The sequence below is a fragment of the Lepidochelys kempii genome, chromosome 5 (genome assembly GCF_965140285.1).
Source record: "Lepidochelys kempii isolate rLepKem1 chromosome 5, rLepKem1.hap1, whole genome shotgun sequence".
NCBI lineage: Eukaryota > Metazoa > Chordata > Testudines > Cheloniidae > Lepidochelys > Lepidochelys kempii.
The window spans coordinates 61,150,881-61,178,096 of record NC_136384.1 but is presented as its reverse complement, the minus strand read 5'-3'; the positions used below and the strand labels follow the sequence as shown (position 1 = coordinate 61,178,096).

The following is a 27,216-nucleotide window of genomic DNA, read 5'->3' as shown; positions in this document are numbered from 1 at the left end:
AGTCCCCCAACTCTGAGGTTCAGCTGGAGAATTTGGATGCCTCATTTGCATCATCCAAGCTTGCCAGTGCCCGAAGTCCATGAAATTAAGGAAGGCTCCTGCCACAAATCTTGAGCTTCAGATTCATAGCAGAGATGGAGAGCTTTGTAGACACAAAGAGTTCTTTCAGAAATAGTTCACAGGTTATAGTCCAATGTTTAGCTTCAGGGCAGGATTCAGTCCTTATGACTTAGGCTTCCCCTGCATGAAACCTCAAGTAGATCTAAGGTGACTGGATTAGGACCCAAGCCATTTTTTATACAGTTTCAGGCTGCCTTTGACAGGTTGGAGTTCCTCGGCGAACAATAGACACTCATTTTCTAAGTATTGCTGGTTATTATTCACACAGATTAACATAAGGCAATTGCCTGTTTTTCTACCGTTCACAGATGATTTGCTATACATTTCAAAGAGATGAATGCAGTGATATCCTATCTTAACAGTTCATTTAAATATTGTCCTTTTGATCTCTGAATTAACAGAATACAGGATAGACAGGGACTGTTTGATTACATATTGGCATATTGACTGTTTGATTACATAGTTGACCTCTACCAATATATATATATGTAAATACACAAAAACACAAACATTATCTGTGGTGGCAGAGCTCCTTCTCCACCTTAGTAGGTTCCACCTTTCCTCTTAGCATGGACTGGGGGATTCCTCTTTCTCTAGGAATTTCCTCAAGTCCCTGGGTTTACTGTCCCCACCTTGTCTGAGATGGGGTTCCTCCCAGCCTCCCTCACAGGGGATGGGGAGGAGAGCTTCTTAGTCTCTGGTAGCTCCTTCAGACATAGTGGAGGCAGGCCAGACACCCAGTTCAGTCTCTCCCCTCCGGCGGGGTCTCTTCCCTCAAACCTCTGGGGCCCAGAAGGGCTGTATACCCTGTTTCCCCTGCTCTTCACCTCTGTACCTGTGAGGTCTCTCTCCTGGTGTCTCCCCTACAGCTTCTATTACATGCACCTATCTGACTGGAGGAGAGGCCTTTAACAGGTTATGGCAGGCCCTTGACTGGGCCCAGGTGTCCTAATTAACCTGGAGTAACCCCTGTTTAATTACCAGGGGAAAAGAGACCTGCTTATCCTGGGGCTAATATACCTGCCTTTGACCATCTTTCATTCAGGATGAATGCTAAAAGTGACTGTTCACAAACCTCAGTGATGTGAGCCTTGTTTCGCAAGAATGACAAGTTGCTAATGTGCAGAAGGGATGTGTGATCTGTCTTGCTTCTCATGCATGTTATTATATGTTAATGACTTGTTGGGTAGCTAAAATTGTAAGGTACTAGAATTGATATAAATGTGTACAGGGTCCTTTTGCAATAAAACTGGTTATGGCTTGATCCAAGTGTTTAACAATTGGGGCTGTTGACTCTGACCATACATCACTGATAGAATGTGGACTTTCAGAGGGTGAAACTACAAGTCTTAACCAAAGTGTAACTTACAGTAAACCTGGCAGCTATACACTATGTTCATTTATAATAGGTATTTTATATATTGGAGTGTCAACATTTTTAAATTAAATGTTTTACATTTAAAAAAAATAACTCTTATAGTTGTCTGGCCTGACCCTGTCACACTACCCGTATGTTTTTAAGGGTTGAATTTGAGTCATTTGTCCTGCCGGATACTTAACCCTTTCTGGTCATGTGTCACACCAATATATATCCAGATCAGGTTGGGATTGGCTATAGGCTGCATGACTTGGATAACTTATGGCTGTTAGTAGTTATAATAGTGGCTTTTAGCCTTAAATGTAGAAAAGATAGTAAACTGTGAATACATTATATACAGTCCAGAGTTTTGGTTTGGGGCTCAGTTTTAGTGAATGGGTTAACTTCTATATAAGGGCCCTATGTCTTGTCTCTTAGCCAATGGCATCATTTCAGACTCATTTAACCTCCCCAGAGGCACCTCTTTTGTATGCAGTCTGGCTGTAATGTCTGCAGAGATCATCATACATCCTACCCAAATATTCAGAGTATTAACAATGGTCCATTGGCATATAATTTGATGCTATAGACAGATGATGCTCTTTTGTTGATGATAAATCACAATCTCCAATCTTTTAGCATTAATCCAAAATTTTTCTCACTTTCAGACTACAGATTTAACTTGGAGAAGTTGCATCTACTTGTGATCTCCAAGTTCCTTTTTAGCAGAGTTTTCTCTCAGTGATAGGTTTGAAACCTTTTAATACTTTTTAATCCTTAACTTTGTATTTCCCATTTTTTATGGCTAGTTTATTGATCACAGCAACCTTAACTAATGCTAACTAAGCTTTTTTGCTTGTGAATTTAGACGAAACAGTGAAATTATGCGCTTTTAGAACATGTAAGAAAATCCATTTAAAAATGTCACAAGTCAGTAACAAGTTATAACTGAAGATCCATTTATTTTAAATTTAGACTACTGAAAAAGGTACTGCCGGTTTAGACCTTTAACTGAAAATGAAAGCAGCACTCTCACTGATTTGATGAAAGCACTGATCAGTGGAGTTTAATGCAATGTCTACTAACCATAAAATGCTGTTATCATTGATATCTCTCCCCTGATTTTTTAATCAGACATCTTCTTTTCATCATGCTCATGTTTCTATAAGCTACAACTTTAATAGTATTTCAGAGTTCTGTGGCAATGGTGGTTGTATTAGCTAAATAAACTGTTTTCTTTTGAGACAAAAATTCATCCACATTTTCATTGTGAATTAAGTTGGATCCAAGAACTGTAATATCATTTAGCTAACAAGATTATTCCTAAATAGAATGAGACAAACTACCAGCCTAACAAAGTAATTTCAAAGTAAAGTATACAGCTGAAAAGTAGTTGTTCAAGCATTGTTTCCCTTAGAGGATTTCTAGTTATAGAGCTTAAACACTTAATGATTAATATCTTCTGTTTCATAGAATGTGTTAAAGGCCTTCTGCTATCTGTCATTCCAATGTTTTTATTTGACTTCATAGTGAAGATAATATTGTATTTCAGGACTGTCACTACATTCTAGGATGTTAGAGAAGAAGACAAAATTTTCCTTCAGAGTCTCTGCTTCAGATGTCTTGGCTTTATCTTCCAGTACTAACTTAAAGGAATGGCAGATGTCACAATAAAGATATAGATCTGGTTCTGGGGTATCTATTCTGGATACTTGTGTGGAAGAAAATATTTCCCACTTCAGGAGACAAGGTGGAGTGTGTGAGTTTTAAGAAATTATTTTTGAAGCTATTAACCAGTACATTCAGAGAAGCTTTTAGTCTCTGAAGGACACTTCCCAGGTTTCTTGGTGTAAATTGACACTGCCTGATTTGTGTTTTTTATGTATGCAATAGATGGCATGAGGTCTGAAAGCTGCCTTTCAACCATTAAATGCTGACTTTCATTTTGGCTAGTGTTATAGACTATGATGGTCCTGAATACAGAGGGAGCAACTTATTTGGATATAAATTTTAGTAAGACGCAAGATATAAAATAGTGGACTAAAACAAATCCCTAAATGTAAGTGTAAAATCCCTGGTTTCAGAGTAACAGCCGTGTTAGTCTGTATTCGCAAAAAGAAAAGGAGTACTTGTGGCACCTTAGAGACTAACCAATTTATTAGAGCATAAGCTTTCGTGAGCTACAGCTCACTTCCTCAGATGCATATCGTGGAAACTGCAGCAGGCTTTATATATACACAGAGAATATGAAACAATACCTCCTCCCACCCCACTGTCCTGCTGGTAATAGCTTATCTAAAGTGATCATCAGGTGGGCCATTTCCAGCACAAATCCAGGTTCTCACCCTCCACCCCCCCCCCCCACAAATTCACTCTCCTGCTGGTGATAGCCCATCCAAAGTGACAACTCTTTACACAATGTGCATGACAATCAAGTTGAGCTATTTCCTGCACAAATCCAGGTTCTCTCACATCCCCCCCACCTCCATACACACACACACTCACTCTCCTGCTGGTAATAGCTCATCCAAACTGACCACTCTTCAAGTTTAAATCCAAGTTTAAATCCAAGTTTAAATCCAAGTTTAAATCCAAGTTTAAATCCAAGTTTAAATCCAAGTTTAAATCCAAGTTTAAATCCAAGTTTAAATCCAAGTTTAAATCCAAGTTTAAATCCAAGTTTAAATCCAAGTTTAAATCCAAGTTTAAATCCAAGTTTAAATCCAAGTTTAAATCCAAGTTTAAATCCAAACTTGAAGAGTGGTCAGTTTGGATGAGCTATTACCAGCAGGAGAGTGAGTTTGTGTGTGTATGGAGGTGGGGGGGATGTGAGAGAACCTGGATTTGTGCAGGAAATAGCTCAACTTGATTGTCATGCACATTGTGTAAAGAGTTCACTTTGGATGGGCTATCACCAGCAGGAGAGTGAATTTGTGGGGGGGGGGGTGGAGGGTAAGAACCTGGATTTGTGCTGGAAATGGCCCACCTGATGATCACTTTAGATAAGCTATTACCAGCAGGACAGTGGGGTGGGAGGAGGTATTGTTTCATATTCTCTGTGTATATATAAAGCCTGCTGCAGTTTCCACAATATGCATCTGAGGAAGTGAGCTGTAGCTCACGAAAGCTTATGCTCTAATAAATTGGTTAGTCTTTAAGGTGCCACAAGTACTCCTTTTCTTTTTGTAAAATCCCTGTAAACCACATCAACAGCAAGTTTTAATCCCTGGGTAGTATTTCCAGTTTTGTCTGGAATGCTTATGCTATGAAGTGTTTGGTAATCTGTTGGTCATAAAGTTTGTCTTAACGTTTTTTCCAAAGACAGCAGCCTTTCAGTGATCTTTATGTACTAATAGTCATTTTCTGAGTGCTATTTTTTGTTAAAGATAATTGGAAAGGTGATTCATTTGATAGTCATATCTATAGTTTGTCTCCATTTTTAATCATTTAGTTGAATAAGCACCACTCCTAATGCAGAGATAGTGGCTTGACATTCTACTACTTACTGTTTGCAGTGTTGTTGTAACCATGTTGGTCCCAGGGTATTAGAGACACAAGGTGGATGAGGTAATATATTTTACTGGACCAACTTCTGTGGGTGAAAGAGAAGCTTTTGAGCTCACAGAGAGCTCTTCTTCAGGTGAGACCTGAACAAATGAGTTGCCAAATTCTGCACCAGCTTTGGTTTCTAGATGTCCTGTGTCTCCTATTTAACCTGGGATGCTCCTGATTTTGTTTGTTCTCACACAGGCTCTCTCCATTGCCAGGCGAAACATTGCTAGTCTCTATGGTCTTGGCTAGGTTACTCAAGTCTATGGTAGAGTATCTCACCCCCACGTCCTATTAGACCTCATAGTGTAGCAGTTATGCCTCACACCCCCTTTTTGGCAGTGGGAGGGGCTTTCATACTGGATTGTTTTAGTTTTGGAAAATAATCCTATTCCTGAAGAAAGGCACTGGAATTCTGCTGCTGGGAGCTTTATGACTCAATGGCTTACACCCTCCCCGACCAGAAAAGTTGGTACTATCTTCACCAGCCCTTCCATTTGTTTCCCCTAATCAACTAACATCACCACAATCTTCTCTATATTGAGTCTGTCCGTTAATTCTTATCCATGTCCCATTTGTATCCACATACTGGGCAAGGCAATTGACTGTCTTGGCTGGATCAAGTGCTCGTGAGGAGATGGGAGCTGTGGTGCTTTCAGCATGTTGATGACACCCAGCTCTGTCGTCTTAATACCGTCAGTGGCTCCATATGCATATGGAAAGGAAGAGTTATTTCAGAATCAAATGGTTACACATGAGTTTCACTTTGTTTTGCTTTTCAAATTTATAGTGTTTACTGGACTATGTCATTAGGTAAAACGTAATTTTAATTTGGTTTATTCATTTGAATTTCTGATCAATGTCAAGACTTTTACTGGCAAATTATCAAAGTAGTATAACATTTTTTAACTTTGGTGTAAAAAAATCCCGTAAGAACTTATAGCAGAGTTTTAATGCTAAAATCTTAAACTAGGAATTAGTTTTCTCTCTACCTACTTAACCTTCAGCTACCAGCCACAAGAGTTCTGCAGAAACAACAACATTTTTATCCATTAACTACTTCATTGGATCCATAAAATATAAAAGGTCAAGATTAAGGCTTTAATATATGTGGGAATTTACTAGTTCTTGAAATAATCAGGAACTTCCAGGAACTGAGCTGTAGCTATTCACCTGAATAACAAAAGAAAAATAAAAGGAGTACTTGTGGCACCTTAGAGACTAACAGTCTCTAAGGTGCCACAAGTACTCCTTTTCTTTTTGCGAATACAGACTAACACGGCTGTTCCTCTGAAACCTGTCAAAAGAAAAATAGTCTTTCCCATATCTATCGGAACAAAACAAATTATGAAAAAATGGACAGAATAAAATAAAGTTTAGAGTAAAAATGGGAAAAGAAGGAAAAATATTATTTATTTCAAAGGCTGATTACACAGAGGGCTAGACTGCTGCCAGTGACAATCATTGCAGCATTAATCATCCCAAATGAAATGAGGTGGGCTATAATCTTGCTCTCCCTGGCTGGCTGGTGATAGAGAGGGGACCATGGTAAGCCATCCTTGAGGATTTTAGTTTTCTCAGGTGTGGAAGCTTCTGTTATAAGGAGCAGCTGTTGGTGTCTGAGGAACTTAACATTGGTTTCTGTTCGGTTTGGTTTGTTCTCTAAGTAGCAGAAACCCAGTGTAAGTGGGAATATTCTAATGTGAAATTGGAATCCCTTTATCCGCCAAAAATTTGTTTTGAGGGGTTAGCAATTTTTAACTGTTAAGATAATTCTTCTATAGACCAACTTCTGATCCCATACCTATGTAACACCATAGGCTTCAGTGGAGTTATTTCTGATTTACACCAAGGAAAGTGAAATTAGAATTGTGTTCCATGAATTTTATTTTATAACTGATACAACGTATCACTTTTAGCTGTAAATAAAATAAAATTTGCAAATGCTATGAAAATATAGCCAGGGTCTCTGCTTTCAGAATGATTGTATATTTTCTGGGAAGCTGTCCCCTGGATGGTGTAATTAGAGAGAACTTGTTGGAATTCAGACAAGGTGAAGATGGAATGGCATGGAGAACATCTGTAGTTCCTATACTGATATTTCTAGTCTATTTGTTGAAATGCCATGGACATCAATGGTGTTATATGAGTAATACTAAAAGTTTGGTCAGAGTGTTCCTTCAATACTTTGTGTATGAATGCTTCCATTCCTTTCCTGTCCTCTTATTCCCTTCAGATCCCCCTTTCTTACTTTGGCAAACAACTCTGGTGCATAGCCATGGTAGCACTGGCAGTGATAGGAGACATGCCAAGGATGTTTCCACTGGTTTTGGTGGTGTTGATTAAGCTGGGCCACCACTGCCTGTGCTACTGTGGCTACACTGCTGCTTATATTCGCATTAGTTCAATGAGAGAGAGTGTGAGTATGTGTATGCAAGATGGGAATTTCACCCCTGGCTAGTAGTGTAGACATAGGCTAAGAGTTTGCTAATAATAATAATAATGTGTTAGTGAAAGCCCAGCTGGCTAATTCCTAACAATGATTAGGTCAAGCATTTTGTCTGCTGCTGAAGTCATCACTACTGTGACATACATCACCTGTTCTGCACCAGTCCGGATTTGGGGGGAAGTTCAGAGCTCTCTTCAGGAATGTATCTGCCTGGCTCCACTCCATTAGACCACAAACCTGTAATTGACTCCATGTGAGTGGATATTGGTGCTCCTTTGAGGAGTTCCACTGAATTCAGAGGGATTCTTTGTGGGCTTGGGGTTCTGCAGGATTTCAACCTTAGTTATAGGATGTATTTTTTTGTTCTTTATTCTTCCATATGTATTATATAGTTATTTTTTGGGGTTTTTTGCCTTTCAGAGAACCAATACAACTGGAACTAGTAATGCAGATTTTCCCTTGGGTGATCCCGGAATGTACCAGTTGGACATTACATTAAAAAGGGGTCAAAATTTAGCAGCGCGGGATCGTGGAGGTAAGAATATGCTGATAAATGTGGTTTTGTATGTGTCGTGTAAGTTATGTTTTTGGTAGACAGTAAAGAGATCTATGCTTCAAGCAGAAGGTAATCATCATTCACCTTCTTTCTGCAAGTAGAAGGTTGCATTTTTAGGATAGCATTAATATTTTCAGGAATATTTGATAAAGATATGGCTCATGCAGTTTAATTTAAAATGAAAATGAGAAAAATATTTGCATGTATGCTAAAAAGTTAGCCCCTATCTGCCCCTTCTTCTCGCCCAGCTTCTGTCATCTGTCTATGTAGCAGCACTGCTGGGCTGAGCCACCTGCCTCTCAGCAGCAGTGGGGACCAGAAGTGATCTTTGCTCCTTATTGAAAGGCCAGATCTGAAGTGCCATGTAGGAGCACAACAGCAATGGCTCTCATCCTGAAGACGCTTTGGACCAGAGATGGTCCAAGCATTGATAGGTGTGGGGGAGAAGAGGAACCATTAGGGTGAGGTGGTCAGCAATTAAGGATGCCTGGGTGGCGATAGCTAGAAAATGAGGAGAGAGAACATGTAGAAGGTGAAGAATAGTCCCCCCCCCACTTCCTCATTCTCATACATGAGTGTAGGACCAGTGGCTTTGTCCTGCTTAGCTGGTATCTGTAAAGGAGCCACTGCTGGGAACCACCAAGATATCTAATAACATCCAATGGAAGACTCTCAAACAGGCAGGCTCAGCCCTGCCCCTTTGAGTCCTACTGGCTTGAGGTGGCACTCATGCATCTTTCGTAGCCTCTGTTCTCAGATGAAACTCATTGGCTTAAGGCACTTCCAACTCAAAAGTTGTTCTGCTCCATTCTAGCAAACAGACCTGTCAGCTCAAGCCTCTGAGAAGTATTTCTTTCCTGATGGTGCTTTCCTGTTTCTGCCATAGCCCAGCAATACTCAGATACCTGAAGGAAGTCCCCATTCCCTGCCACTACCTCAGACCCCACTGGCAACCTCAGAAGCAACAGCAAACTCCCTTTGTATGGCCAATGGAATGAGTCGGTCCCCCTACTTGCAGTCTTCCTACCTCTTTCTTCCCCCTCCATTCAGGAAGGCGCTAAAGATATACTGTTTCATTTGACCTATTGTGGCCCTTGTGCCATTTTATAGTACTTCCTTCACAAGAGGAAGAAAATGTAAAACACCTTGAAAAGAAATCAGGTCAAAGAACCTTCTTGCTTGGTGGAGGGTGAGATTTCCTTCTCCAGATCTTTTGGGGAGGAAACTTATCCCAGTGAGAAAACAGATTCTTTGAGCCAGTTTTGCTCCTGAAGGTAATTAGTATTCCGAGGGGGCGCTTCTCAAAAATCAGGATGTCTAAAGTTAGTTCTTCCTTTTCAGTGCATCCTTCTTTCAATCATCCATCCTTCCTCTCCAAGAGTTCCTCACCTAGAAATATGACCGGTTTCAGAGTAACAGCCGTGTTAGTCTGTATTCACAAAAAGAAAAGGAGTACTTGTGGCACCTTAGAGACTAACCAATTTATTAGAGCATAAGCTTTCGTGAGCTACAGCTCACTTCCTCAGATCCACATCTGAGGAAGTGAGCTGTAGCTCACGAAAGCTTATGCTCTAATAAATTGGTTAGTCTCTAAGGTGCCACAAGTACTCCTTTTCTTTTCACCTAGAAATAATGATCTGAAAGTATTATCCCCCAAGATAATTTTAAAAAGAGTCTGGCTTCCCACCTCAACAGGGAGTCCATCACAGCTTAGTGAGGTAACCTCCTGATTAAGTTTAATAAAAACTAAGAACCGGGAAATCAGCAATATTATTCACAGTTACAATGATCTATGGCACAGATACACAATGAAAATGATACATAAATATACAATATATGTCAGGAACCACACTCTCTCAGTTAAACTAGATAGAAAATTCTTTACACTTACATCAGAGGAAAAAGTCATATCTGATAAACTTTACTTTTAGTAGATGAGTAATCCATGTCATATAGCAGCCATCCTGTTAGAGTGAAGCTGCTGTTGTAATTTGCCTCCTCATCCAATTGGCTGCCCACTTAACTAACTCAAAACCAGGAAACAAAACACTCAAAAACAAAAAAACAAGAAACAAAACACCAGGGTACAGAGAAGATCAAGGTTGTGTTGCAGTGCTGAGAGGAATCCAGCAGCAGACTATTTGGATGGGGCAAACAATGTTTTGCCCAATTCCTGTTTGAAATACCCTATTATTATTTTTATTAATTATTTATATTACGATAGTGCCTGGAAGTTCCATTCAAGATTGAACTCCATGGTGTTCAGCTAAGAGACAACCCCTCCCTAAAAAGATTACCGTCTAAATAGTCAACACGCACAAGTATGGGAAGGGAAACTGAGGTACAGAGAGATGAATTGACTTGCCTAAAGCCACACAGCAGTTTTGTGGTAGAGCAAAGGACGCCCAAGTCCTAAATCGGTGCCCTGTCTGCAGTATCAGATTACTCTCTCGTCCCACGGGGACACTTAGACTTGGGTGCAGTCATGTTTAAGTCTTCTAGATAAGGAGGTGGGTCTTTTCCTTAGCATTCTCAGGAGAAAACAGGGTTAGATTTACTTCTCTTTTCATCTCCTTCTAATCATATCAGTGATGAGCATAGTAGGTAGCTGCATCAGTTGTGGGAGGAAAATAGTAAGTAAGAAGCTCTTAACACCAAATGAGCAATCGCTATCCTTTCAAATTACTGTTGTTCTAGGGTCTTTCTCATGTTGCTTGTCTGACTCATTTCAAGATAAGAAGTCTGAATTTCTAGGTGGGATTCGGGGCAGGGTCCGGCATCCTGGCAGGATCAGGAGGGTGTCTGACCAAAATGATTGGACTTGTAGTCCATCTCAGCAGAGGAATAATATTTGCTTTTGGCCACTAGTCGAGCCAGGAGCTCATTTGTTTCCTGAGTCTCCTTACAGGGCTGCCCACTGGTTGTTTGTCTTGTTGCTTTTTATAATGTTGGCACCTTGCATTGAGATCTGCTAACTAGGACCCCACTCCCCCCAACCTGTTCGTAGTCCTATTGACTTCCTTGAGATTTTTGCATGGGTGCAGGGTTCTGTGTTCCCAGATTTTGACAAAGGACTGGCACCTATATTTAAGACTTTTTAAAGTATACATTTTTGTCCCAATGTAACTTATTGCAATGATATAACCTACTGCAATGAAAATATTGCATTAGTAAGAGAAAGTAGTAGAACAAATGTGGGAATTTTATCCTATTTAACATTTTATAATTACTTAAACTGTAACATACCTCTGTGATGCACAGTGTAAAGCTGGCATGCTTTTCAGTGTTTGTAGATGGCTTCTGTTGCTCACTATCCCTGCTCAGAATTGGATGGAAATCTGCCTTTTCATAGTGATTTATTCAATTAAACGGTTCTAGAACAAAATCTGGTCCTGTGGATTTGCTACATTCCTGTAACACATCTTAGGGGAGAATCCAGATGGTATTTAGATATCCAGATCAATGGCCTGATTTTTTGGAGCTGCAGAGTATTCAGTGCTCATGCTCACTACCTCTAAAATATCAACCTATTTATTGTAATTAGTGCCTAATCTTAGGCACTCAAGTTAGAAAATTTTGGCCTTTGTCCACAGGAAATTTTTGATCCTTCCTGCCTCAGGCCTTCCTCTACTCAAAGAAAAAAATCTTGACTTCTGGTGATAAGAATAGAGGAAAAGGCCAGTTTTCATCTAGATGAATGGATATATGGCTGGATAGATATGGAAAAAATATTTTTTCCAATGAACACAGTATTGAAACATACAATTAAATGCTTTTTAATCCTTTTAAAAAATGTTATTTGCGTGCCTGATTAGATTTACTGCCTGATTTCAGCCCACAATATGTTTAGGTACTTAGTGACCTCTATATCTGAATGCGATAAATTCACAATACGCTAAAACAGGATAATTACAAATCTGAAAATTATTTGCCATATTAAATGCTTATGAACTGTTTATAGAATAAAAGGTAGAAGGCTTTTCTATTTTTTTCATGAGTATGTCAGTTTCATGGTAGGTGTTGCATTTATTCCACCGAGCTACTTTTTTGTTATAAATCTTGGGTGAAATCTGGGCTCCATTGAAGTCAATGGTAAAATTACATTGACTTCATTGGGGCCAGAATTTCACCCCTTACAGCTGTAGCTATCAAATGTATAACTTTCTATAAAAAAAAATTGTAATATGAATAAAACAGTACAATTCTCCTTTACTAATTGGTAGGAAGATTGTCACTGAAGGATCTTTGTGTGAGTTTTGCTATTAAATTTTTTAAAAAACCAGTTGAAACAGATGGTGATGTATAATGAGCATAGATTTCCATCATCATCTGGATAATTGAATTAATAATGTGGTATGGATTTCATTTCACACGGAAACTGCTTTTTGGTCTTCAATTAAAACAGGAAATAGTCTTGTTTTAAATTCACTGTCCAGTAACCACTTAGACACAACAAAGTATAGCCTCTTAGGGGACCCTGTTTGTAGTTTTCAAAAGACACCTCCCAATTTAAAAACAAACGAGATACAAATTTTGAAGAAATTCTAACGTAATCTTGATATAATATGGAACAATGTTTCCTAGCATGGAGCATCAGTAAAAAAATTTTGTCAACTTCTACCACTCATAATTACATTGAATACTATATTACTGTACAAGAAGCTCTGTTATTCTCAAGTAGCTCCGCTATTCTCAGTGCAGTATGTGCTTACACGTAATGCATTATTACTTGATGTGAGTCAGAGTAAGAGTCTGGCCCTCTGAAAACATTTCCTCCAATAATGTGATTCAGTTATTTTTGTATTTTCCCATTGGAGTTGTTGGCGGAATTAAATTGATCTTGTGTAATGGCAGCAGAGAGAGTAAATGAGTGATGTAATCCATTCCTATTCAAATATTTTTAAACATTAATATGAGGTTGCTGCTGCTGCCACTTAGTTGGTGAATCCCCCTTTATCTTCTTTAATCATTAACAGGAAGTGCTGCCTCATAGACTCATAGATATTAAGGTCAGAAGGGACCATTATGATAATCTAGTCTGACTTCCTGCACAACGCAGGCCACAGAATCTCACCCACCCACTCCTGCAATAAACCTCTCACCTATGTCTGAGCTATTGAAATCCTCAAATCATTGTTTTAAAGACTTCAAGGTGCAGAGAATCCTCCAGCAAGTGACCTGTGTCCCATGCTACAGAGGAAGGCGAAAAACCCCCAGGGCCTCTTCCAATCTGCCATATTTGGAGTCAGGAAGGAATTTTCCTCCAGGGCAATCAGCTAAACCCCGAGCATGTGAGCAAGATTCACCAGCCAGATACCCAGGAAAGAATTCTCTGATCCTACCCCATCTAACATCCCATCACAGGCCATTGGACCTATTTACCATGAATAGTTAAAGATCAATTAATTGCCAAAATCATGTTATCCCATCATACCATCTCCTCCATAAGCTTATCAAGTTTAATTTTGAAGCCAGATAGATCTTTTGCCCCCACTGCTTCCCTTGGAAGTCTATTCCAGAACTTGACTCCTCTGCTGGTTAGAAACCTTCATCTAATTTCAAGTCTAAACTTCCTGATGGCCAGTTTATATCCATTTGTTCTTGTGTCCACATTGGTACTGAGCTTAAATAATTCCTCTCCCTCTCCGGTATTTATCCCTCTGATATATTTATAGAGAGCAATCATATGTACCCTCAACCTTCTTTTGGTTGGGCTAAACAAGCCAAGCTCCTTGAGTCTCCTTTCATAAGACAGGTTTTCCATTCCTCGGATCATCCTAGTAGCCCTTCTCTGTACCTGTTCAAGTTTGAATTCATCTTTCTTGAACATGGGAGACCAGAACTGCACACAGTATTCTAGATGTGGTCTCACCAGTGCCTTGTATAACGGTACTAACACCTCCTTATCTCTACTGGAAATACCTCTCCTGATGCATCCCAAGACCGCATTAGCTTTTTTTGATGGCCATATCACATTGGCGGCTCATAGTCATCCTGTGGTCAACCAATACTCCAAGGTCCTTCTCCTCTTCCATTACTTCTAATTGATGCATCCCCAGCTTATAACAAAAATTCTTGTTATTAATCCCTAAATGCATGACCTTACACTTCTCACTATTAAATTTCATCCTATTATTATTACTCCAGTTTACAAGGTCATCCAGATCCTCCTGTATGATATCCCGGTCCTTCTCTAAATTGGCAATACCTCCCAGCTTTTTGTGCCAAGGTCAGTAATAAAAAGATTAAATAAGATTGGTCCCAAAACCAATCCCTGAGGAACTCCACTGGTAACCTCCCTTCAGCCTGACAATTCACCTTTCAGTATGACCCGCTATAGTCTCCCTTTTAACCAATTTCTGATCCACCTTTCAATTTTCATATTGATCCCCATCTTTTCCAATTTAACTAACAATTCCCCATGTGGCACTGTATCAAACGCCTTACTGAAATCTAGGTAAATTAGATCCACTGTGTTTCCTTTGTCTAAAAAAATCTGTTACTTTCTCAAAAAAGGAGATCAGGTTTGTTTGGCACGCTCTACCTTTTGTAAAACCATGTTGTATTTTGTCCCAATTACTATTGTCCTCAATGTCCTTAACTACTTTCTCCTTCAAAATTTTTTTTCAAGACCTTGCATACTACAGATGTCAAACTAACAAGCCTGTAGTTACCCGGATCACTTTTTTTTCCCTTTCTTAAAAATAGGAACTATGTTAGCCTCCAGAAGAGTTTTCTAACAGCACATATGGTTACATGAGAGGGAAAATGGAGAACTGAATTCAGGGCAATTTTTAGTTAGTTATGCTAGATAGTATTAGTGGCTGCCAGCAAGTGTCACTTTGATCTCTGGGCAATCACAGCCCTAACTGAAGCTATTGAGCATGCTAGCTATCTTTCATTCAGGCCCAATGAAAGAACAATTAAATGCCCCTTGGTTTAGTGATAGCTGAAATAATAGAAGCCACCTCTGAAGGCACTGGAAGGCCTGAGCAACATCTAAGTAAGGAAGAATAAAAAAGGGTTTTCCTGGGACTGATTGCAAGTGAAGAATAAGGTTGCCAGGTGTTCGGTTTTCAAACGGAATGTCCAGTCGGAAAGGGACCCTAGCGGCTCTGGTCAGCACTGCTGACCAGGTTGTTAAGTCTGGTCAGTGGGGCAAGCCCCTGCCCCAGCCCTGAGCCCCCTCCTGCAACCAAACTCTCTCTCCTAGACCCCACACCCCCTCTGGTACTCCAACCCCTTGCCTCAGCTTGGAACGCCCTCTGGCACCCAATTCCCTCCCAGAGCCCGCAGCTGCACCCTAACTCTCTGCCCCAGTCCAGAGCCCCTTCCCATACCCTTAACCCCTCATCCCTGGCCCCACCCCAGAGCCCACACCCCCACCTGGAGCCCTCCCCACTCTCCTACACCCCAGCCCAGTGAAAAGGAGCTAGTGAGGGAGGAGGGGTGAATGGAGTGAGTGGCTCAATGTGGTTCAGCTGTGTGTGTCAGAAGAAGAAAGCATTCAGAAATCTATAATAAAGCCAGCTAAATCAGCTGGTAGCATAGCCATGAGAAGGAGCAGAGATGAAACTCCGTGGAGCACAGCACTAGCTGGAAAACAGACTTGGATTTACAAACAAGGAAACCTGTTGTTCCTACTGTGTTCAGGGAAACAGAACCCATGTAAAAATTTTTTTAAAGAAATAGGATTGCATCAAAGAAATAACTGACTTCATCAGTTTTTTCTTGTAATGGCAATCACCCAGCAAGGAATGGAATGTTGGTTAGCTGGTTGGACCAAGGGGCAACAATAGTTTTTAAAACAAAAATTGTTGTGCAGGCAGAGGAGTAGTCTGGGTGAGCAAACCAGAAACAGATAGGGGGAATAGGATATGCGCTCATATGCTGGGATAGAGGAGAAAGTAAAGGTGGAAGAAATAGCTCTAATGGGAGCTAAACATAATCACAGAACTGGAAGGGACCTCGAGAGGTCACCTAGTTCAGTCCCCTGCACTCATGCCAAGACTAATTATCTGGCCATTCCTGACAGGTGTTTGTCTAACCTGCTCTTTATAATCTCCAATGATGGATTCCAAAACCTCCCTAGGCAATTTATTCCAGTGCTTAACCACCCTGACAGTTGGGAAGTTTTTCCTAATCTCCAACCTAAACTGCCCTTGCTATAATTTAAGCCCATTGCTTCTTATCCTATCCTCAGAGGTTAAGAAAAACAATTTTTCTTCCTCCTCCTTGTAACATCCTTTTACATACTTGAAAACTGTTATATTCCCTCTCAGGCTTCTCTTTTCCAGACTAAACAAACCCATTTTTTTTCAAGCTTCCCTCATAGGTCATGTTTTCTAGACCTTTAATAATTTTTGTTGCTCTCCTCTGGACTGCCTCCAATTTGTCCACATCATCCTTCCTGAAATGTGGTGCCCAGAACTGGACACAATACTCCAGTTGAGGCCTAATCAGAGTAGAGCAGAAGAATTACTTCTCGTGTCTTGCTTACAACTCCTGCTAATACAGCCCAGAATGATGGTTTGCTTTTTTTTTGCAACAGCATTACACTGTTGACACATATTTAGCTTGTGGTCCACTATGACGCCCAGACCCCTTTCTGCAGTACTCCTTCCTCGGCAGTCATTTCCCATTTTGTATGTGTGCAACTGATTTGTTCCTTCCTAAATGGAGTACTTGCATTTGTCCTTAGTGAATTTCATCCTATTTACTTGGGACCATTTCTCCAGTTTGTCTAGATCATTTTGAATTTTAATCCTATCCTCCAAAGCATTTGCAACGCCTCCCAGCTTGGTATCGTCTACAAACTTTATAAGTGTACTCTCTATGCCATTATCTAAATCACTGATGAAGATATTGAACAGAACTGATCCCTACAGGACCCCACTTATTATGCCCTTCCAGCATGATGGTGAACCACTTATAACTACTCTTTGGGAACGGTTTTCCAACCAGTTTTGCACCCACCTTATAATAGCTCCATTTAGATTGCATTTCCCTAGTTTGTTTGAGGTCATGCAAGACAGTATCAAAAGTTTTACTAAAGTCAGGATATACCATGTCTACCGCTTCCCCCTCTTTCCACAAAGCTTGTTACCCTGTCAAACAAAGCTATCAGGTTAGTTTGACACAATTTGTTTTTGACAAATCATGCTGACTATTACTTATCACCTTATTATCTCCTAGATGTTTGAAAATTCATTGCTTAATTATTTTCTCCATTATTATTTTTGGGTACAGAAGTTTATGCGGACTGGTCTGTAATTTCCTGGGTTGCCTTTATTTCTCTTTTTATAGGTGGGAACTATATTTGCCCTTTTCCAGGCTTCTGGAATCTCTCCCATCTTCCATGACTTTTCAAAGATAACTGCAAAGAAAATGGCTCAGATATCTCCTCAGTCAGCTCCTTGAGTATTCTAGGATTCATGTAATCAGGCCCTGGTGACTTAAAGACATCTAATTTGTCCAAGTAATTTTGAACTTGTTCTTTCCCTATATTAGCCTCTTCTGATCCTACTTCATTTTCACTGGCATTCACTATGTTAGACGTCCAGTCACCACCAACCTTTTTTGATGAAAGACGAAACAAAGAAGTCATTAAGCACCTCTGCCATTTCCACATTTTCTGTTATTATTTCCCCCACCTCATTGAATAACGAGCCTACCCTGTCCTTGGTCTTCCTATTGCTTCTAATTTAGAATGTTTTCTTGTTATTCTTTGTCTCTAGCTAGTTTGATCTTGTTTTGTGCCTTGGCCTTTCAAATTGACATACTTGGATAATTTGTTTATATTCATCCTTTGTAATTTTACCTATTTTCCACTTTTTGTAGGACTCTTTTTAAGATAATTGAAGATCTCCTCCTGGGTAAGCCAGGGTGGTCTCTTGCCATACTTCCTATCTTTCCTACACAGTGGGATAGTTTCCTCTTGTGCCTTTAATAATGTCTCTCTGGAAAAACTGCCAACTGTCGTCTGTTGGTTTTCCCCTTAGACTTGCTTCTCGTGGGATCTTACCTACCAACTCCCTGAGTTTGCTAAAGTCTGCCTTCTTGAAATCCATTGTCTTTATTTTGCTGTTCTCCCTCCTACCATTCCTTATAATCATGAACTCTATCATTTCATGCTCACTTTCACCCAAGCTGCCTTCCACTTTCAAATTCTCAACCAGTTCCTTCCTATTTGTCAAAATCAAATCTAGAACAGCCTCTCCCCTGGTAGCTGTCTCCACTTTCTGAAATACATTCCAAGAAAGTATTGGATAACCTGTGCTCGGCTATGTTATTTTCCCAATGGATGTCTGCGTGGTTGAAGGCCCCCATCAGCACCAAGTCCTGTGCTTTGGATGATTTTTTAGCTGTTTAAGAAAAGCCTCATCCACCTCTTCTTCCTGGTTAGGTGGTCTGTATTAGACCCCTACCACGACATCACCCTGTTTTTTACCCCCTTTTATCCTTACCCAGAGACTTTCAACAAGTTTGAGATGGAAATAGGAGACAATCTTGGCCCAAGTGTGTATATTTTTAATATAGAAGGCAACACCATCTCCCTTTTTTCCTTGCCCGTCCTTCCTGAGCAAGCTGTACTCTTCTATACCAATATTCCAGTCGTGTATTATCCCACCAGGTCTCTGTGATGTCAACTATGTCATAGTTGTGTTTGTTCATTAGCATTTTGAGTTCTTCCTGCTTATCCCCCATACTTCTCGCATTAGTATACAGACATCTAAGATACTGATTTGATTCCTGCCCCTTCCCGAGTTCTGTCTTGTCTCTTCTATACCCCGGCTATAACAGCCCATGCTCCCCCCAAATTCCAAACTTTCTCCCAGGTCGCCATGTTCTTGACTTACCTGTGGGCTTTGCTTACCTACTCCCTTCGAACCTAGTTTAAAGTCCTCTGCACTAGGTTCGCCAGTCTGTATCCATATATGTTCTTCCCCTTCCTCAATAGGTGGACCCCCATCTCTGCTTAGCAGTGCTTCTTCCTGGAACAGCATCCCATGGTCAAGGAAGCCAAAGCCCTCCTGGCAACACCATCTTCGCAGCCAGGCATTCACCTCCAGGATGCATCTCTCTCTGCTTGGGCCCCTACCCTTGGCCAGAAGGATCGAAGAGAACACCACCTGCGCTCCGAACTCCTCCACCCGTACTCCTTTTGGATTATCTCAGAACATGGATAAAAATGAGAGATTACCTTAAAAATTCTGCATAAGAGAAAAAATACATCTTTAGGATATTAGATGTTATCTCTTCTTGGTATAGTACATTGTGTGGGTCTGGCCAGTCTATGAAAGTTATGGATACCTGGAATAGTTAATAAAACAAAATTCTTTTCTCCCCTTGGGCCTCTGTAGAAAATGCTTTTCATTAAGGATGGGAGATGCTGGTGCTCAGCACCTTTGAAAATCAGGACACCTTTTAGGTGCCTAAACAAGGATTTTGGAGCTTTATTTTAGGTACCAATTTTTAAAAATATTGGCCCAGGTAGAGGGTGGACACATTCCAAATTCAAGATTTTATAGCTCTCTGATAGCCTTTTTGTCTCTTAAAAAAGATACTTAAGTTTTATTGTTCATTTCACTGTGGTTGTCTAACTTTTTTCTTTTTTGTATTAAACTTTAATTGGTGTCAGCATTCATTTAAGGAAAGACCCCTTTTTGTGGGTGCTAATCTTTACTGGAGTTATTTCAAAGACCACGTTTTACTATTTGATGCTAAGTGTTGGGGCTGTCTTGAGACTTGGAAAATTGTCAAAATCAAAATAACTACAGTTAACAAGATTTCTGTCTTTATATAAAAGTACATGGAATTCTCTAACAGGTTTAATAAGCATTTGCATAGTTAGTATTGTTCAGTACTTAATTCCAGAATAAGAAAGTGACCATGTCTACTTCTATGTTTGTAGTGTGTCTAGCACAGAACTTTGATCCTCATTGGGACTCTTGAATGCTTCCAAAACATACATACATAATATTAATAATAGTTAGGAAAGTACATAATGTACAATATATAATTTATGGAATAGAAAATTTTTTCCCTTTTCATAGTGCCTTTTATCTCAGGATCTGAAAATAGTTTACAAATATTCATTAAGCTTCACAATGCATGCATTTGAAAGAAATATTCAAAGGGTAATCTTGTGGAGTTGAGCTGAATAAGAAGGAGAATGAAGGACTCGGGAAAGGAGGTAAATGGAGATTCGTAATATGAGCAAGAAGGATCTGAGGCAAACTGTGGCAGACAACACCGGCATATAATGTATCTACAAAAAAGTAGTCTGTAATTCTATTTGGTATTCTGTGTTATGGATACATCAGTAAAGTTTCCCATGTGTAGTTCATGACATCATCTGAATCTCTCAGTGAAATTAGTCTGAGTGCCATAACCTGATGCAAGTGTGTGTGTCACAATTCAGGGTGATTGTGCCTGTATTTCCTTTCAGTGGTCCAACCAGGGCACCCTCTCATGCTTCCAGCCAGTGCCTTTTTGGGTGGAAACTTGCATCTCACTCCTTTCTGACCACGATATTTCCAGGCTGCACGGTTCCCTGCATTCACTATATTATTCCCAGCAGAGAGAAGCTGCTCCTGCACACCTGCTTGCTTTCTCTTTAGAGATGGCTAACTGGTGTACTTGCTACAGTTATAAGTTATCACACAGTTCTATCTATGTAAGCCTATTTTATTCTTAAGGTAGAAGTACTACAGAAAAAAACGTATTAATAATAACCTATATGCATGCTAATAAGTTTATCAGGCACCATCTCAACTCTAACATGAGGTCTGGCAGGAGCAGTCCTTTAACACCTTATGCACAGGGTTTCTTTTGTGGTGACAAGTTCATCAGAGCTTCAGCCCAGAACAAGCACCCATTCTAATGAGTCTCAATAGGTCAAATCCTTCCAATCCTTCCCTAAGGATTAGGACCATCCATGGACCAGAAGTCCTGCCCATTTGCTGGGTCATGGAGAAGGCTCTGAGCCAGTTTAAAAAACAGGCTATTTGTCCCCAAATCCTTTATTTGTCTGTTGGTCCCTGGAGAATCTAGTGTGAGTTAAAATATAGATATGAACCTCTCCAGGAGCATATCTTCAACGGGTTGATAACAGAGGAAGTACAGTAGCATCCCTCTCCTACTAGAGAGGGCACATACAATGATGCAGTAACACCTATACAATTGTATTTTAATACAGTGTACCCCAAAGACATTAACCGTGATTTGATAGGGTTTCACTTTATTTAGTTAAGTTTATCTTAATTCCACGAGGTTTGTTCAGGATATTGTCAGTCTGTCTCAGTATGGCAAACAGTCTCATCAATGCCAGTTGGAGTTACAAGCATGGGTTTCAGAGTAACAGCCGTGTTAGCATGGGTTGGGAACAGTGTATAGCTTTGTTGTGAAGAGGTGGGTATATATTCTTTTAATCCGTGCTATTATTTAGAAAATCATTGCAGCATTTGATTGGATATAATGCAAAAGTTAAAAGCATACTTGTCAGCTATGTTGCTCCTGATTCTCTGCAGCCTTGTAAATGACAACACAAGGTGCAAGGCAGTGGAATTCTAACCTTAGAATTCAGAGGATCTGACTTGCTAAATTAGGATTTTAAGATTGTAAAATAGCTTAAGAAAATTTTAGCAGTGTACTTATTAAAAATGTTCCTTCTAGACTTGACTTCACAGAGAAATTTTCAATTGAGGAAAAACACTTTTTACCCCTCTCCTAAATCCGTGCAGATTGTTCAGCCTGGTTGCTCAGGCTGTGTACTGGTGTCAGAAAAGGAAATGATTAGGAAAAGGAAAAGGATTAGAAAAGAAAACATGAAAAATGACAAGCAAAATGTGTGGGGGATTTTTGTTGTTTTTATAATAAATTCTTTTTTCTCATGTTTGCCTTTGTGTGTTGGTGGTTCTTCCTGTGAGATGGAATTCTAAGTCATAAATTTAATCTCAGCCAGAGTAGCATATGCTGTTATCTCCTCGCTGCTCTGTTGGCTTGCTATAGTAATTACCAGTGAGGCCCTTTTACTGGTGTATCTGTCTGCTGTATCCACTGATGTAGCTGTCACAATAATAATTGTGATGGGATCCTTTTGGTGACAGGATGAGTTAATGTCAATCTATTGTAAATATTCCTTTTATAAGTGCATGTAATACCATATAATTTTTGATTGTCACTAACACACATCCAAAAATGCTTACTAGCTGAGAACTGCTGTGGTTATTGCATCACCCAAAAGAGGGTATGTGAGGAAACATCCAGTGGTTCACACCCACTAGTTAAGAGCAGCACAATTGCCTTGGTCACTAAGATACAGTGGGATCCCATATAGGGAAGAAAGGGAGTGGGTCAGTTCTACTGCTGCTTCCACCCCTGCCTTGCCTTGTCACACCCAGTCTTCAGAAATCCTCTACCCACAAATTCAGAGCCAGTCATTGGCCATCTACCCTCAAATGGCTGCTGTTCCTAGAGTTTGACTTCACACAGGTTAAAAACAAATCCAAAACTGTTCTCAATGAATGTGAATCCTTTACTCAAACTCAAACCTTTTATGTCTATAGTTCATTCTGCAAAGCAAGACTTTACAGGAAGTTTCACACCATCACACAGTCTGTCTTGAATTTATTTTAAAAATGAACCACTTTTTTTTGATCATTCCAATTTTAGGCATTCACTTTACCCACAATACTCTCCTTCTCTAGATCTTAAATCTCAATAGTACTTTTGGAATTTGATCTTTTTTTAATCTTACTATCCACCTTACTAACCGATATGAAAAACAGATTACTATTTGTGTAGACTGGACAATGATGCTCTGTGTAACTGAAGCTAATGTACCAGCAGGCATTTATTTTTATTTATTTATTTATATTCCCAAAGAGCCTAGGAGACTTCATCGTGAAACAGGACCCCAATGTGCTAGTGTAAGCGGGGGAATAGTCCCGCTCTCGTGGGAAACTTCCCTGGCTTCTGCACTACCCCGGTGAAGTGGGCTAGCGAAAGGATCTGAGTCCTTGCTCCCACTTCCTTTACCCAGTGGCCTCCCTGCCCTTGAGGACTCCACTTCCACTCTCCTGTCTGGCAGAGTCCTCGTAAGCCCAACAAGGTTGGGCCCAGGATTCCTGGGGGGCTCGACCTCCAACCCTGCTGTGGTCACCTAGGACAGGGGCTAGGGCGTCCCCACTCCGGGGTACTCTCTCTGCACTGGGCACTTCTCTGACCCACTGACCATTACACACAAGTTAAAGCAAATGCAAGTTATTTAATCAACAATTAATCTTAAAAAGAATAAGAAAAAATGGGAAAGGTTAAAGGAAACGCATCAACCTGCTCTGTAGCAGGGAACATCACAAACCGTGTCTCTGGAATGTCAGGGCAGTTCACAGTCTGTTCCTTGTAAGTCCCAGGCCTTCTTCTCAGGCCCGGGCTGAGCTGCAGGGATGCTGTGGACACTTGCTCTGGTGATGGCCTCAGGCTCTAAGTGCTAGGACCCTTCTTCCCAGTATCGCCCCGCCCTGTCGGGGTTATGATCCATGCCAGGCCTGCAGAGCCTCTTGGCTGAGGCGTCTCCCTGTGCTGGGCCCGCTGCCCAGGGTCCCCCTCGCTCTCCCCAGCTGCTCACCGCACCCAGCTCCAGACTGCTCCAGCCCCAGCTCCACCACTCTGTCTCTGCACTGCTGCTGCTCTGCCTCCAGCTCCCTCGGCTGCTTCTTTGGCCCGTCTGCCTCTGGTTGCTACAGCTCTGCTCCCAGGACAGCTCTGCTCTGCTGGCTGCTTCTGTGACTCTGCTCCCAGCACTGACCTGCTTCGTGGGCTGCTTTTCTGGTCCCTCTGGATCTGGTTGCTGCAGCTCTGCTCCAAGGACAAGTCTGCTCTCTCTGGGCTGTGCCTCTGGCTTTGGGGCTGCAGCTCTGCTCCCAGGACAGGATCTGCTCTTTGTGGGCTGCTTTTCTGGTCCCTCTGGATCTGGCACACCTCTGTTCCCCAGCTTAGCTTGGGCCCCAGCTTTCTCCTTAGCTTGGCCCCACTCTGTCTGAAGTAGGCAAATCCAGCTCACAGGGAGGACGGGACCTCCCTGGCCTCCTGACTCCCTGATTAGCCTGCCCACCCTGTCATTCAGGCTGACCTGGAACATTGGCCTCGCCCCATTGTTCCTGGGGACTGTCAGTCTCGGGGTCCTGATTTCCCATAGACCCTTCCCCTTTTAGTACTGGGAGCTAGCCAACCAAAACACCCCCACTGACTGTTAGTAAGGGGGCAACAGTCCCTTTACACTAGGGACTGCATAAACACCAAACAAAAAGATGGTCCCTGACCCAAAATGCTTACAATGTAAGTATGAGAGAAAAGATGGATATAATCAGAAAGGCATTCAAGAAAACAATGAGATGATATTGCCGGCCTGCAATAACTAGAAAATGAATGGGCCAATTAAAGTAATTGGGCCCAATTCTGATATCACTAGTGTAAATCAAAAGTAATTCCACTGAATTAATTCAAGAGAAATTGGTTTTACACTGGTGTCAATGAGACAAGAATTGGGCCCAATGGGATTACATAGTGTGAGTCAGTGATCAGTTTGGCCCATTGTCACTTTGGAAAACATCTGCATCTGTTCAATATTATTTTAAAGGTAGCTAGCTATAAATTACTCCATTTCTAGTTGAGAACTCAGTTTTCAATTTGTTATATTTGGAGACTGCTGTCACAGATGTAAAGGAAAACTCGATTTGGCCATATAGAGAGGATATAGTGGGGATTTTCTGTGGCTTTTAGACACAGACTTGTGTTGGAGACCGTGCAGACCCTCAATGGCGCAGTAGGGCACCAGAAGGCATTGTGCCTCAGAGACCTTTTAGGCTATGTCTATACAGCAGCTGATTCCCAGCTCAGATAGACAATACATGTTAGCTCTTCTAGAGCTAGCGCACTAAAAATAGCAGCATGGCTGTATCGTCATGGACAGTGGCAAGTGCAACCCTGTCTGAGTTCCCAGGTGCATACTCAGGCAGCTGTCCTTACAGATTTAGCTCAAGCAAAGCAAGTACACATGTGTCTACCCAAGCTAGAAATCATACCTCCCAGCTCCACTTAGGTTATGTCTACACTACAAATTAAACTGTGATTCTTAGCTAGCACTGTGCTAGCTTAATCTAGGTAACTCCAGTAACAATAGTAATGAACATGTGGTGGCACAGGATTAAGCACAGACTCGCTACCCCAGTTCAAACCTGCCGTGGACCCTGGGTATGTACTTGGATTATACACACACAGTAGTTCGATTGTAAATCATATTGACCAATGACAATTATGAACCTTATTCAAAGTGTTGATGGCGTTGAATTATCAATGGTGGTTAGATTTCCACAAGGGAAAACTCAATCTACTTGGAGTGTGACTTTTTGCATCAGACCAGAAGGTTGATGTTTTTAGTTTCTAGTCTTTGAATAAAGATAATGAGTTTCTTTTAAATAGCAAAAGATTCTGATAATAACACCAAAGGCCTTCTTAATGATCCTAATTTTTATCTTCAGTTTTCATTATGATTTGTGAAAGTCCATCTTTAGATTAACCGTGTTGAGAAGAAAACATATTTCCTGTTTTCCTTTGTCATTGTGAATGCACTAGAGAATGAATCATTCAGTAACCACATTTATTAAATAATGAGAGTCAAGCAAAATTCCATTTCTATCAGTCTCATTACCACTCTGCTCACTCTGCAAGTCTTGCAGAAAAAAATGTACATTATCTACTTTAATTCACATTTTAATGTAGGATGGATTATCTGGTTAAAATTAACTTTTTCTTTCTCAAGATGTGCATTTTCTGTGGAGCTTAACGTAATCATGACTATACTACAAAAATTATTTACATATTAGCGTGATGCACAGAGGCTAATAATTTACTCCGTTTCAGAAGTTTCTGTTGCCCAGCTTTTATATACAAATATTAGTCATTCAGAGGATAAAAAATTCATGTGAATCCTTGGATATAGGTGTAAATGGGTCTGGCTATAGCCAGGGCCAGATTTACATCTCACGTGCTCCTAGACATGGCATCTTCAGCGCACGCACACACACACACACAACCTACAGCTGACCTTTGTGTTGCACACAGTTTGAGTGGTAAGGCACCCCTTGGCACATGCCTACTGTGCGTAATAGGAAATCCAGCCCTGGCTATAGTTGTACACTGTATAGATCTTTCTAACTTACTGAAATTTGTATCTGTTGGGGCTTTGTGTCATGCACTCCTCTGAATATAAAATACTGCCATGTTTAGGACTTACTTCAAGAGCTAAAGGCATCTGCTGACCAGGACCCTCTCTTTATGGTTCATGTTTAAAGCAAGTTCAGTGCTTAGGAAGTCTATCACTGTCCATGACTAGATCAAGAACGAGGCAGCTGAATTTTACTAGGACCTGGTTGTCTCCAGGCAAGTATTCAGTTCAGCAAGAGCATTTAGTTTATTTTGGAGGAACTATCCTAGTTGAATTTGATATCGAATATAGGATGTGTCCCACTGGATTCGTTTAAGGGTGTCTATCTTGTGTGTGTAGGGAGGGTGTTACAATATAGGTTTAAAGTGGGTATTAGGGCAGTGTGTTGGTCACACTGCTATACTTTAGATTCCCTGGTTGAAAATGAGGTGGTGCTAGTCTTTATTTAATTTATAAAGTGGCTCTGTGTCTTCAGTGGTTGGAGAGCTCCTCTTCTGCAGTCTGTATGGATGTCCTCGATGCTCAGCCCAACATAGATTGTGCATGAGAATCAGGTTTTTGGTCTTTGGTTCTGGTCTGTCACTTTGGGAGCTCCAGGCTGCTGATTTTGATGAAAAAAATAATGCTTGATATTTGATTACTATTATTTATGTAGCACCAAAAACATGCATGGCACTTCACAGACAGATAAAAGATAATGGGATGAAATTCTAGCCTTACTGCACGCAATGACAAAACTCCTGTTGACTTCACTGGGTTCCGGATTTCATCCACTCTCCCTGATGAAGAGTTTACAGTGAAAGTTAAGACAAGGTGTTGTAATAGATGTCATAAAAGATTGGGGGAATTAGGGTGGGGAAGGGTGGACAAAGACTATAGCAATATTCTGCAGATTTTTAAGTTTGTAAGACAGGTAGGGTTTTTTCTCCCAAATAGGGAAAGATTAACATTTATAC

General features: G+C 40.7%; 1 protein-coding gene across 18 annotated transcripts in view; it reads left to right on the top strand.

The window, feature by feature from the left end:
- The window catches only part of MCTP1 (multiple C2 and transmembrane domain containing 1), a 477,029-nt gene that overhangs the window by 208,525 nt on the left and 241,288 nt on the right, over positions 1-27,216 (top strand). For 15 of the 18 annotated variants that reach the window (XR_012158969.1, XM_073344510.1, XM_073344512.1 and 12 more), the window contains one exon: positions 7,896-8,010. Coding sequence is in view for 17 of the 18 variants with exons in the window: in XM_073344510.1 (XP_073200611.1) it covers positions 7,896-8,010 (115 nt within the window). In the remaining variant the exon portion in view is untranslated. Of the gene's footprint in view, positions 1-3,029; positions 3,237-7,895; positions 8,011-27,216 lie in introns of those variants that run through there. The other 3 variants (XM_078852816.1, XM_073344522.1, XM_073344521.1) reach the window with 2 other exon arrangements.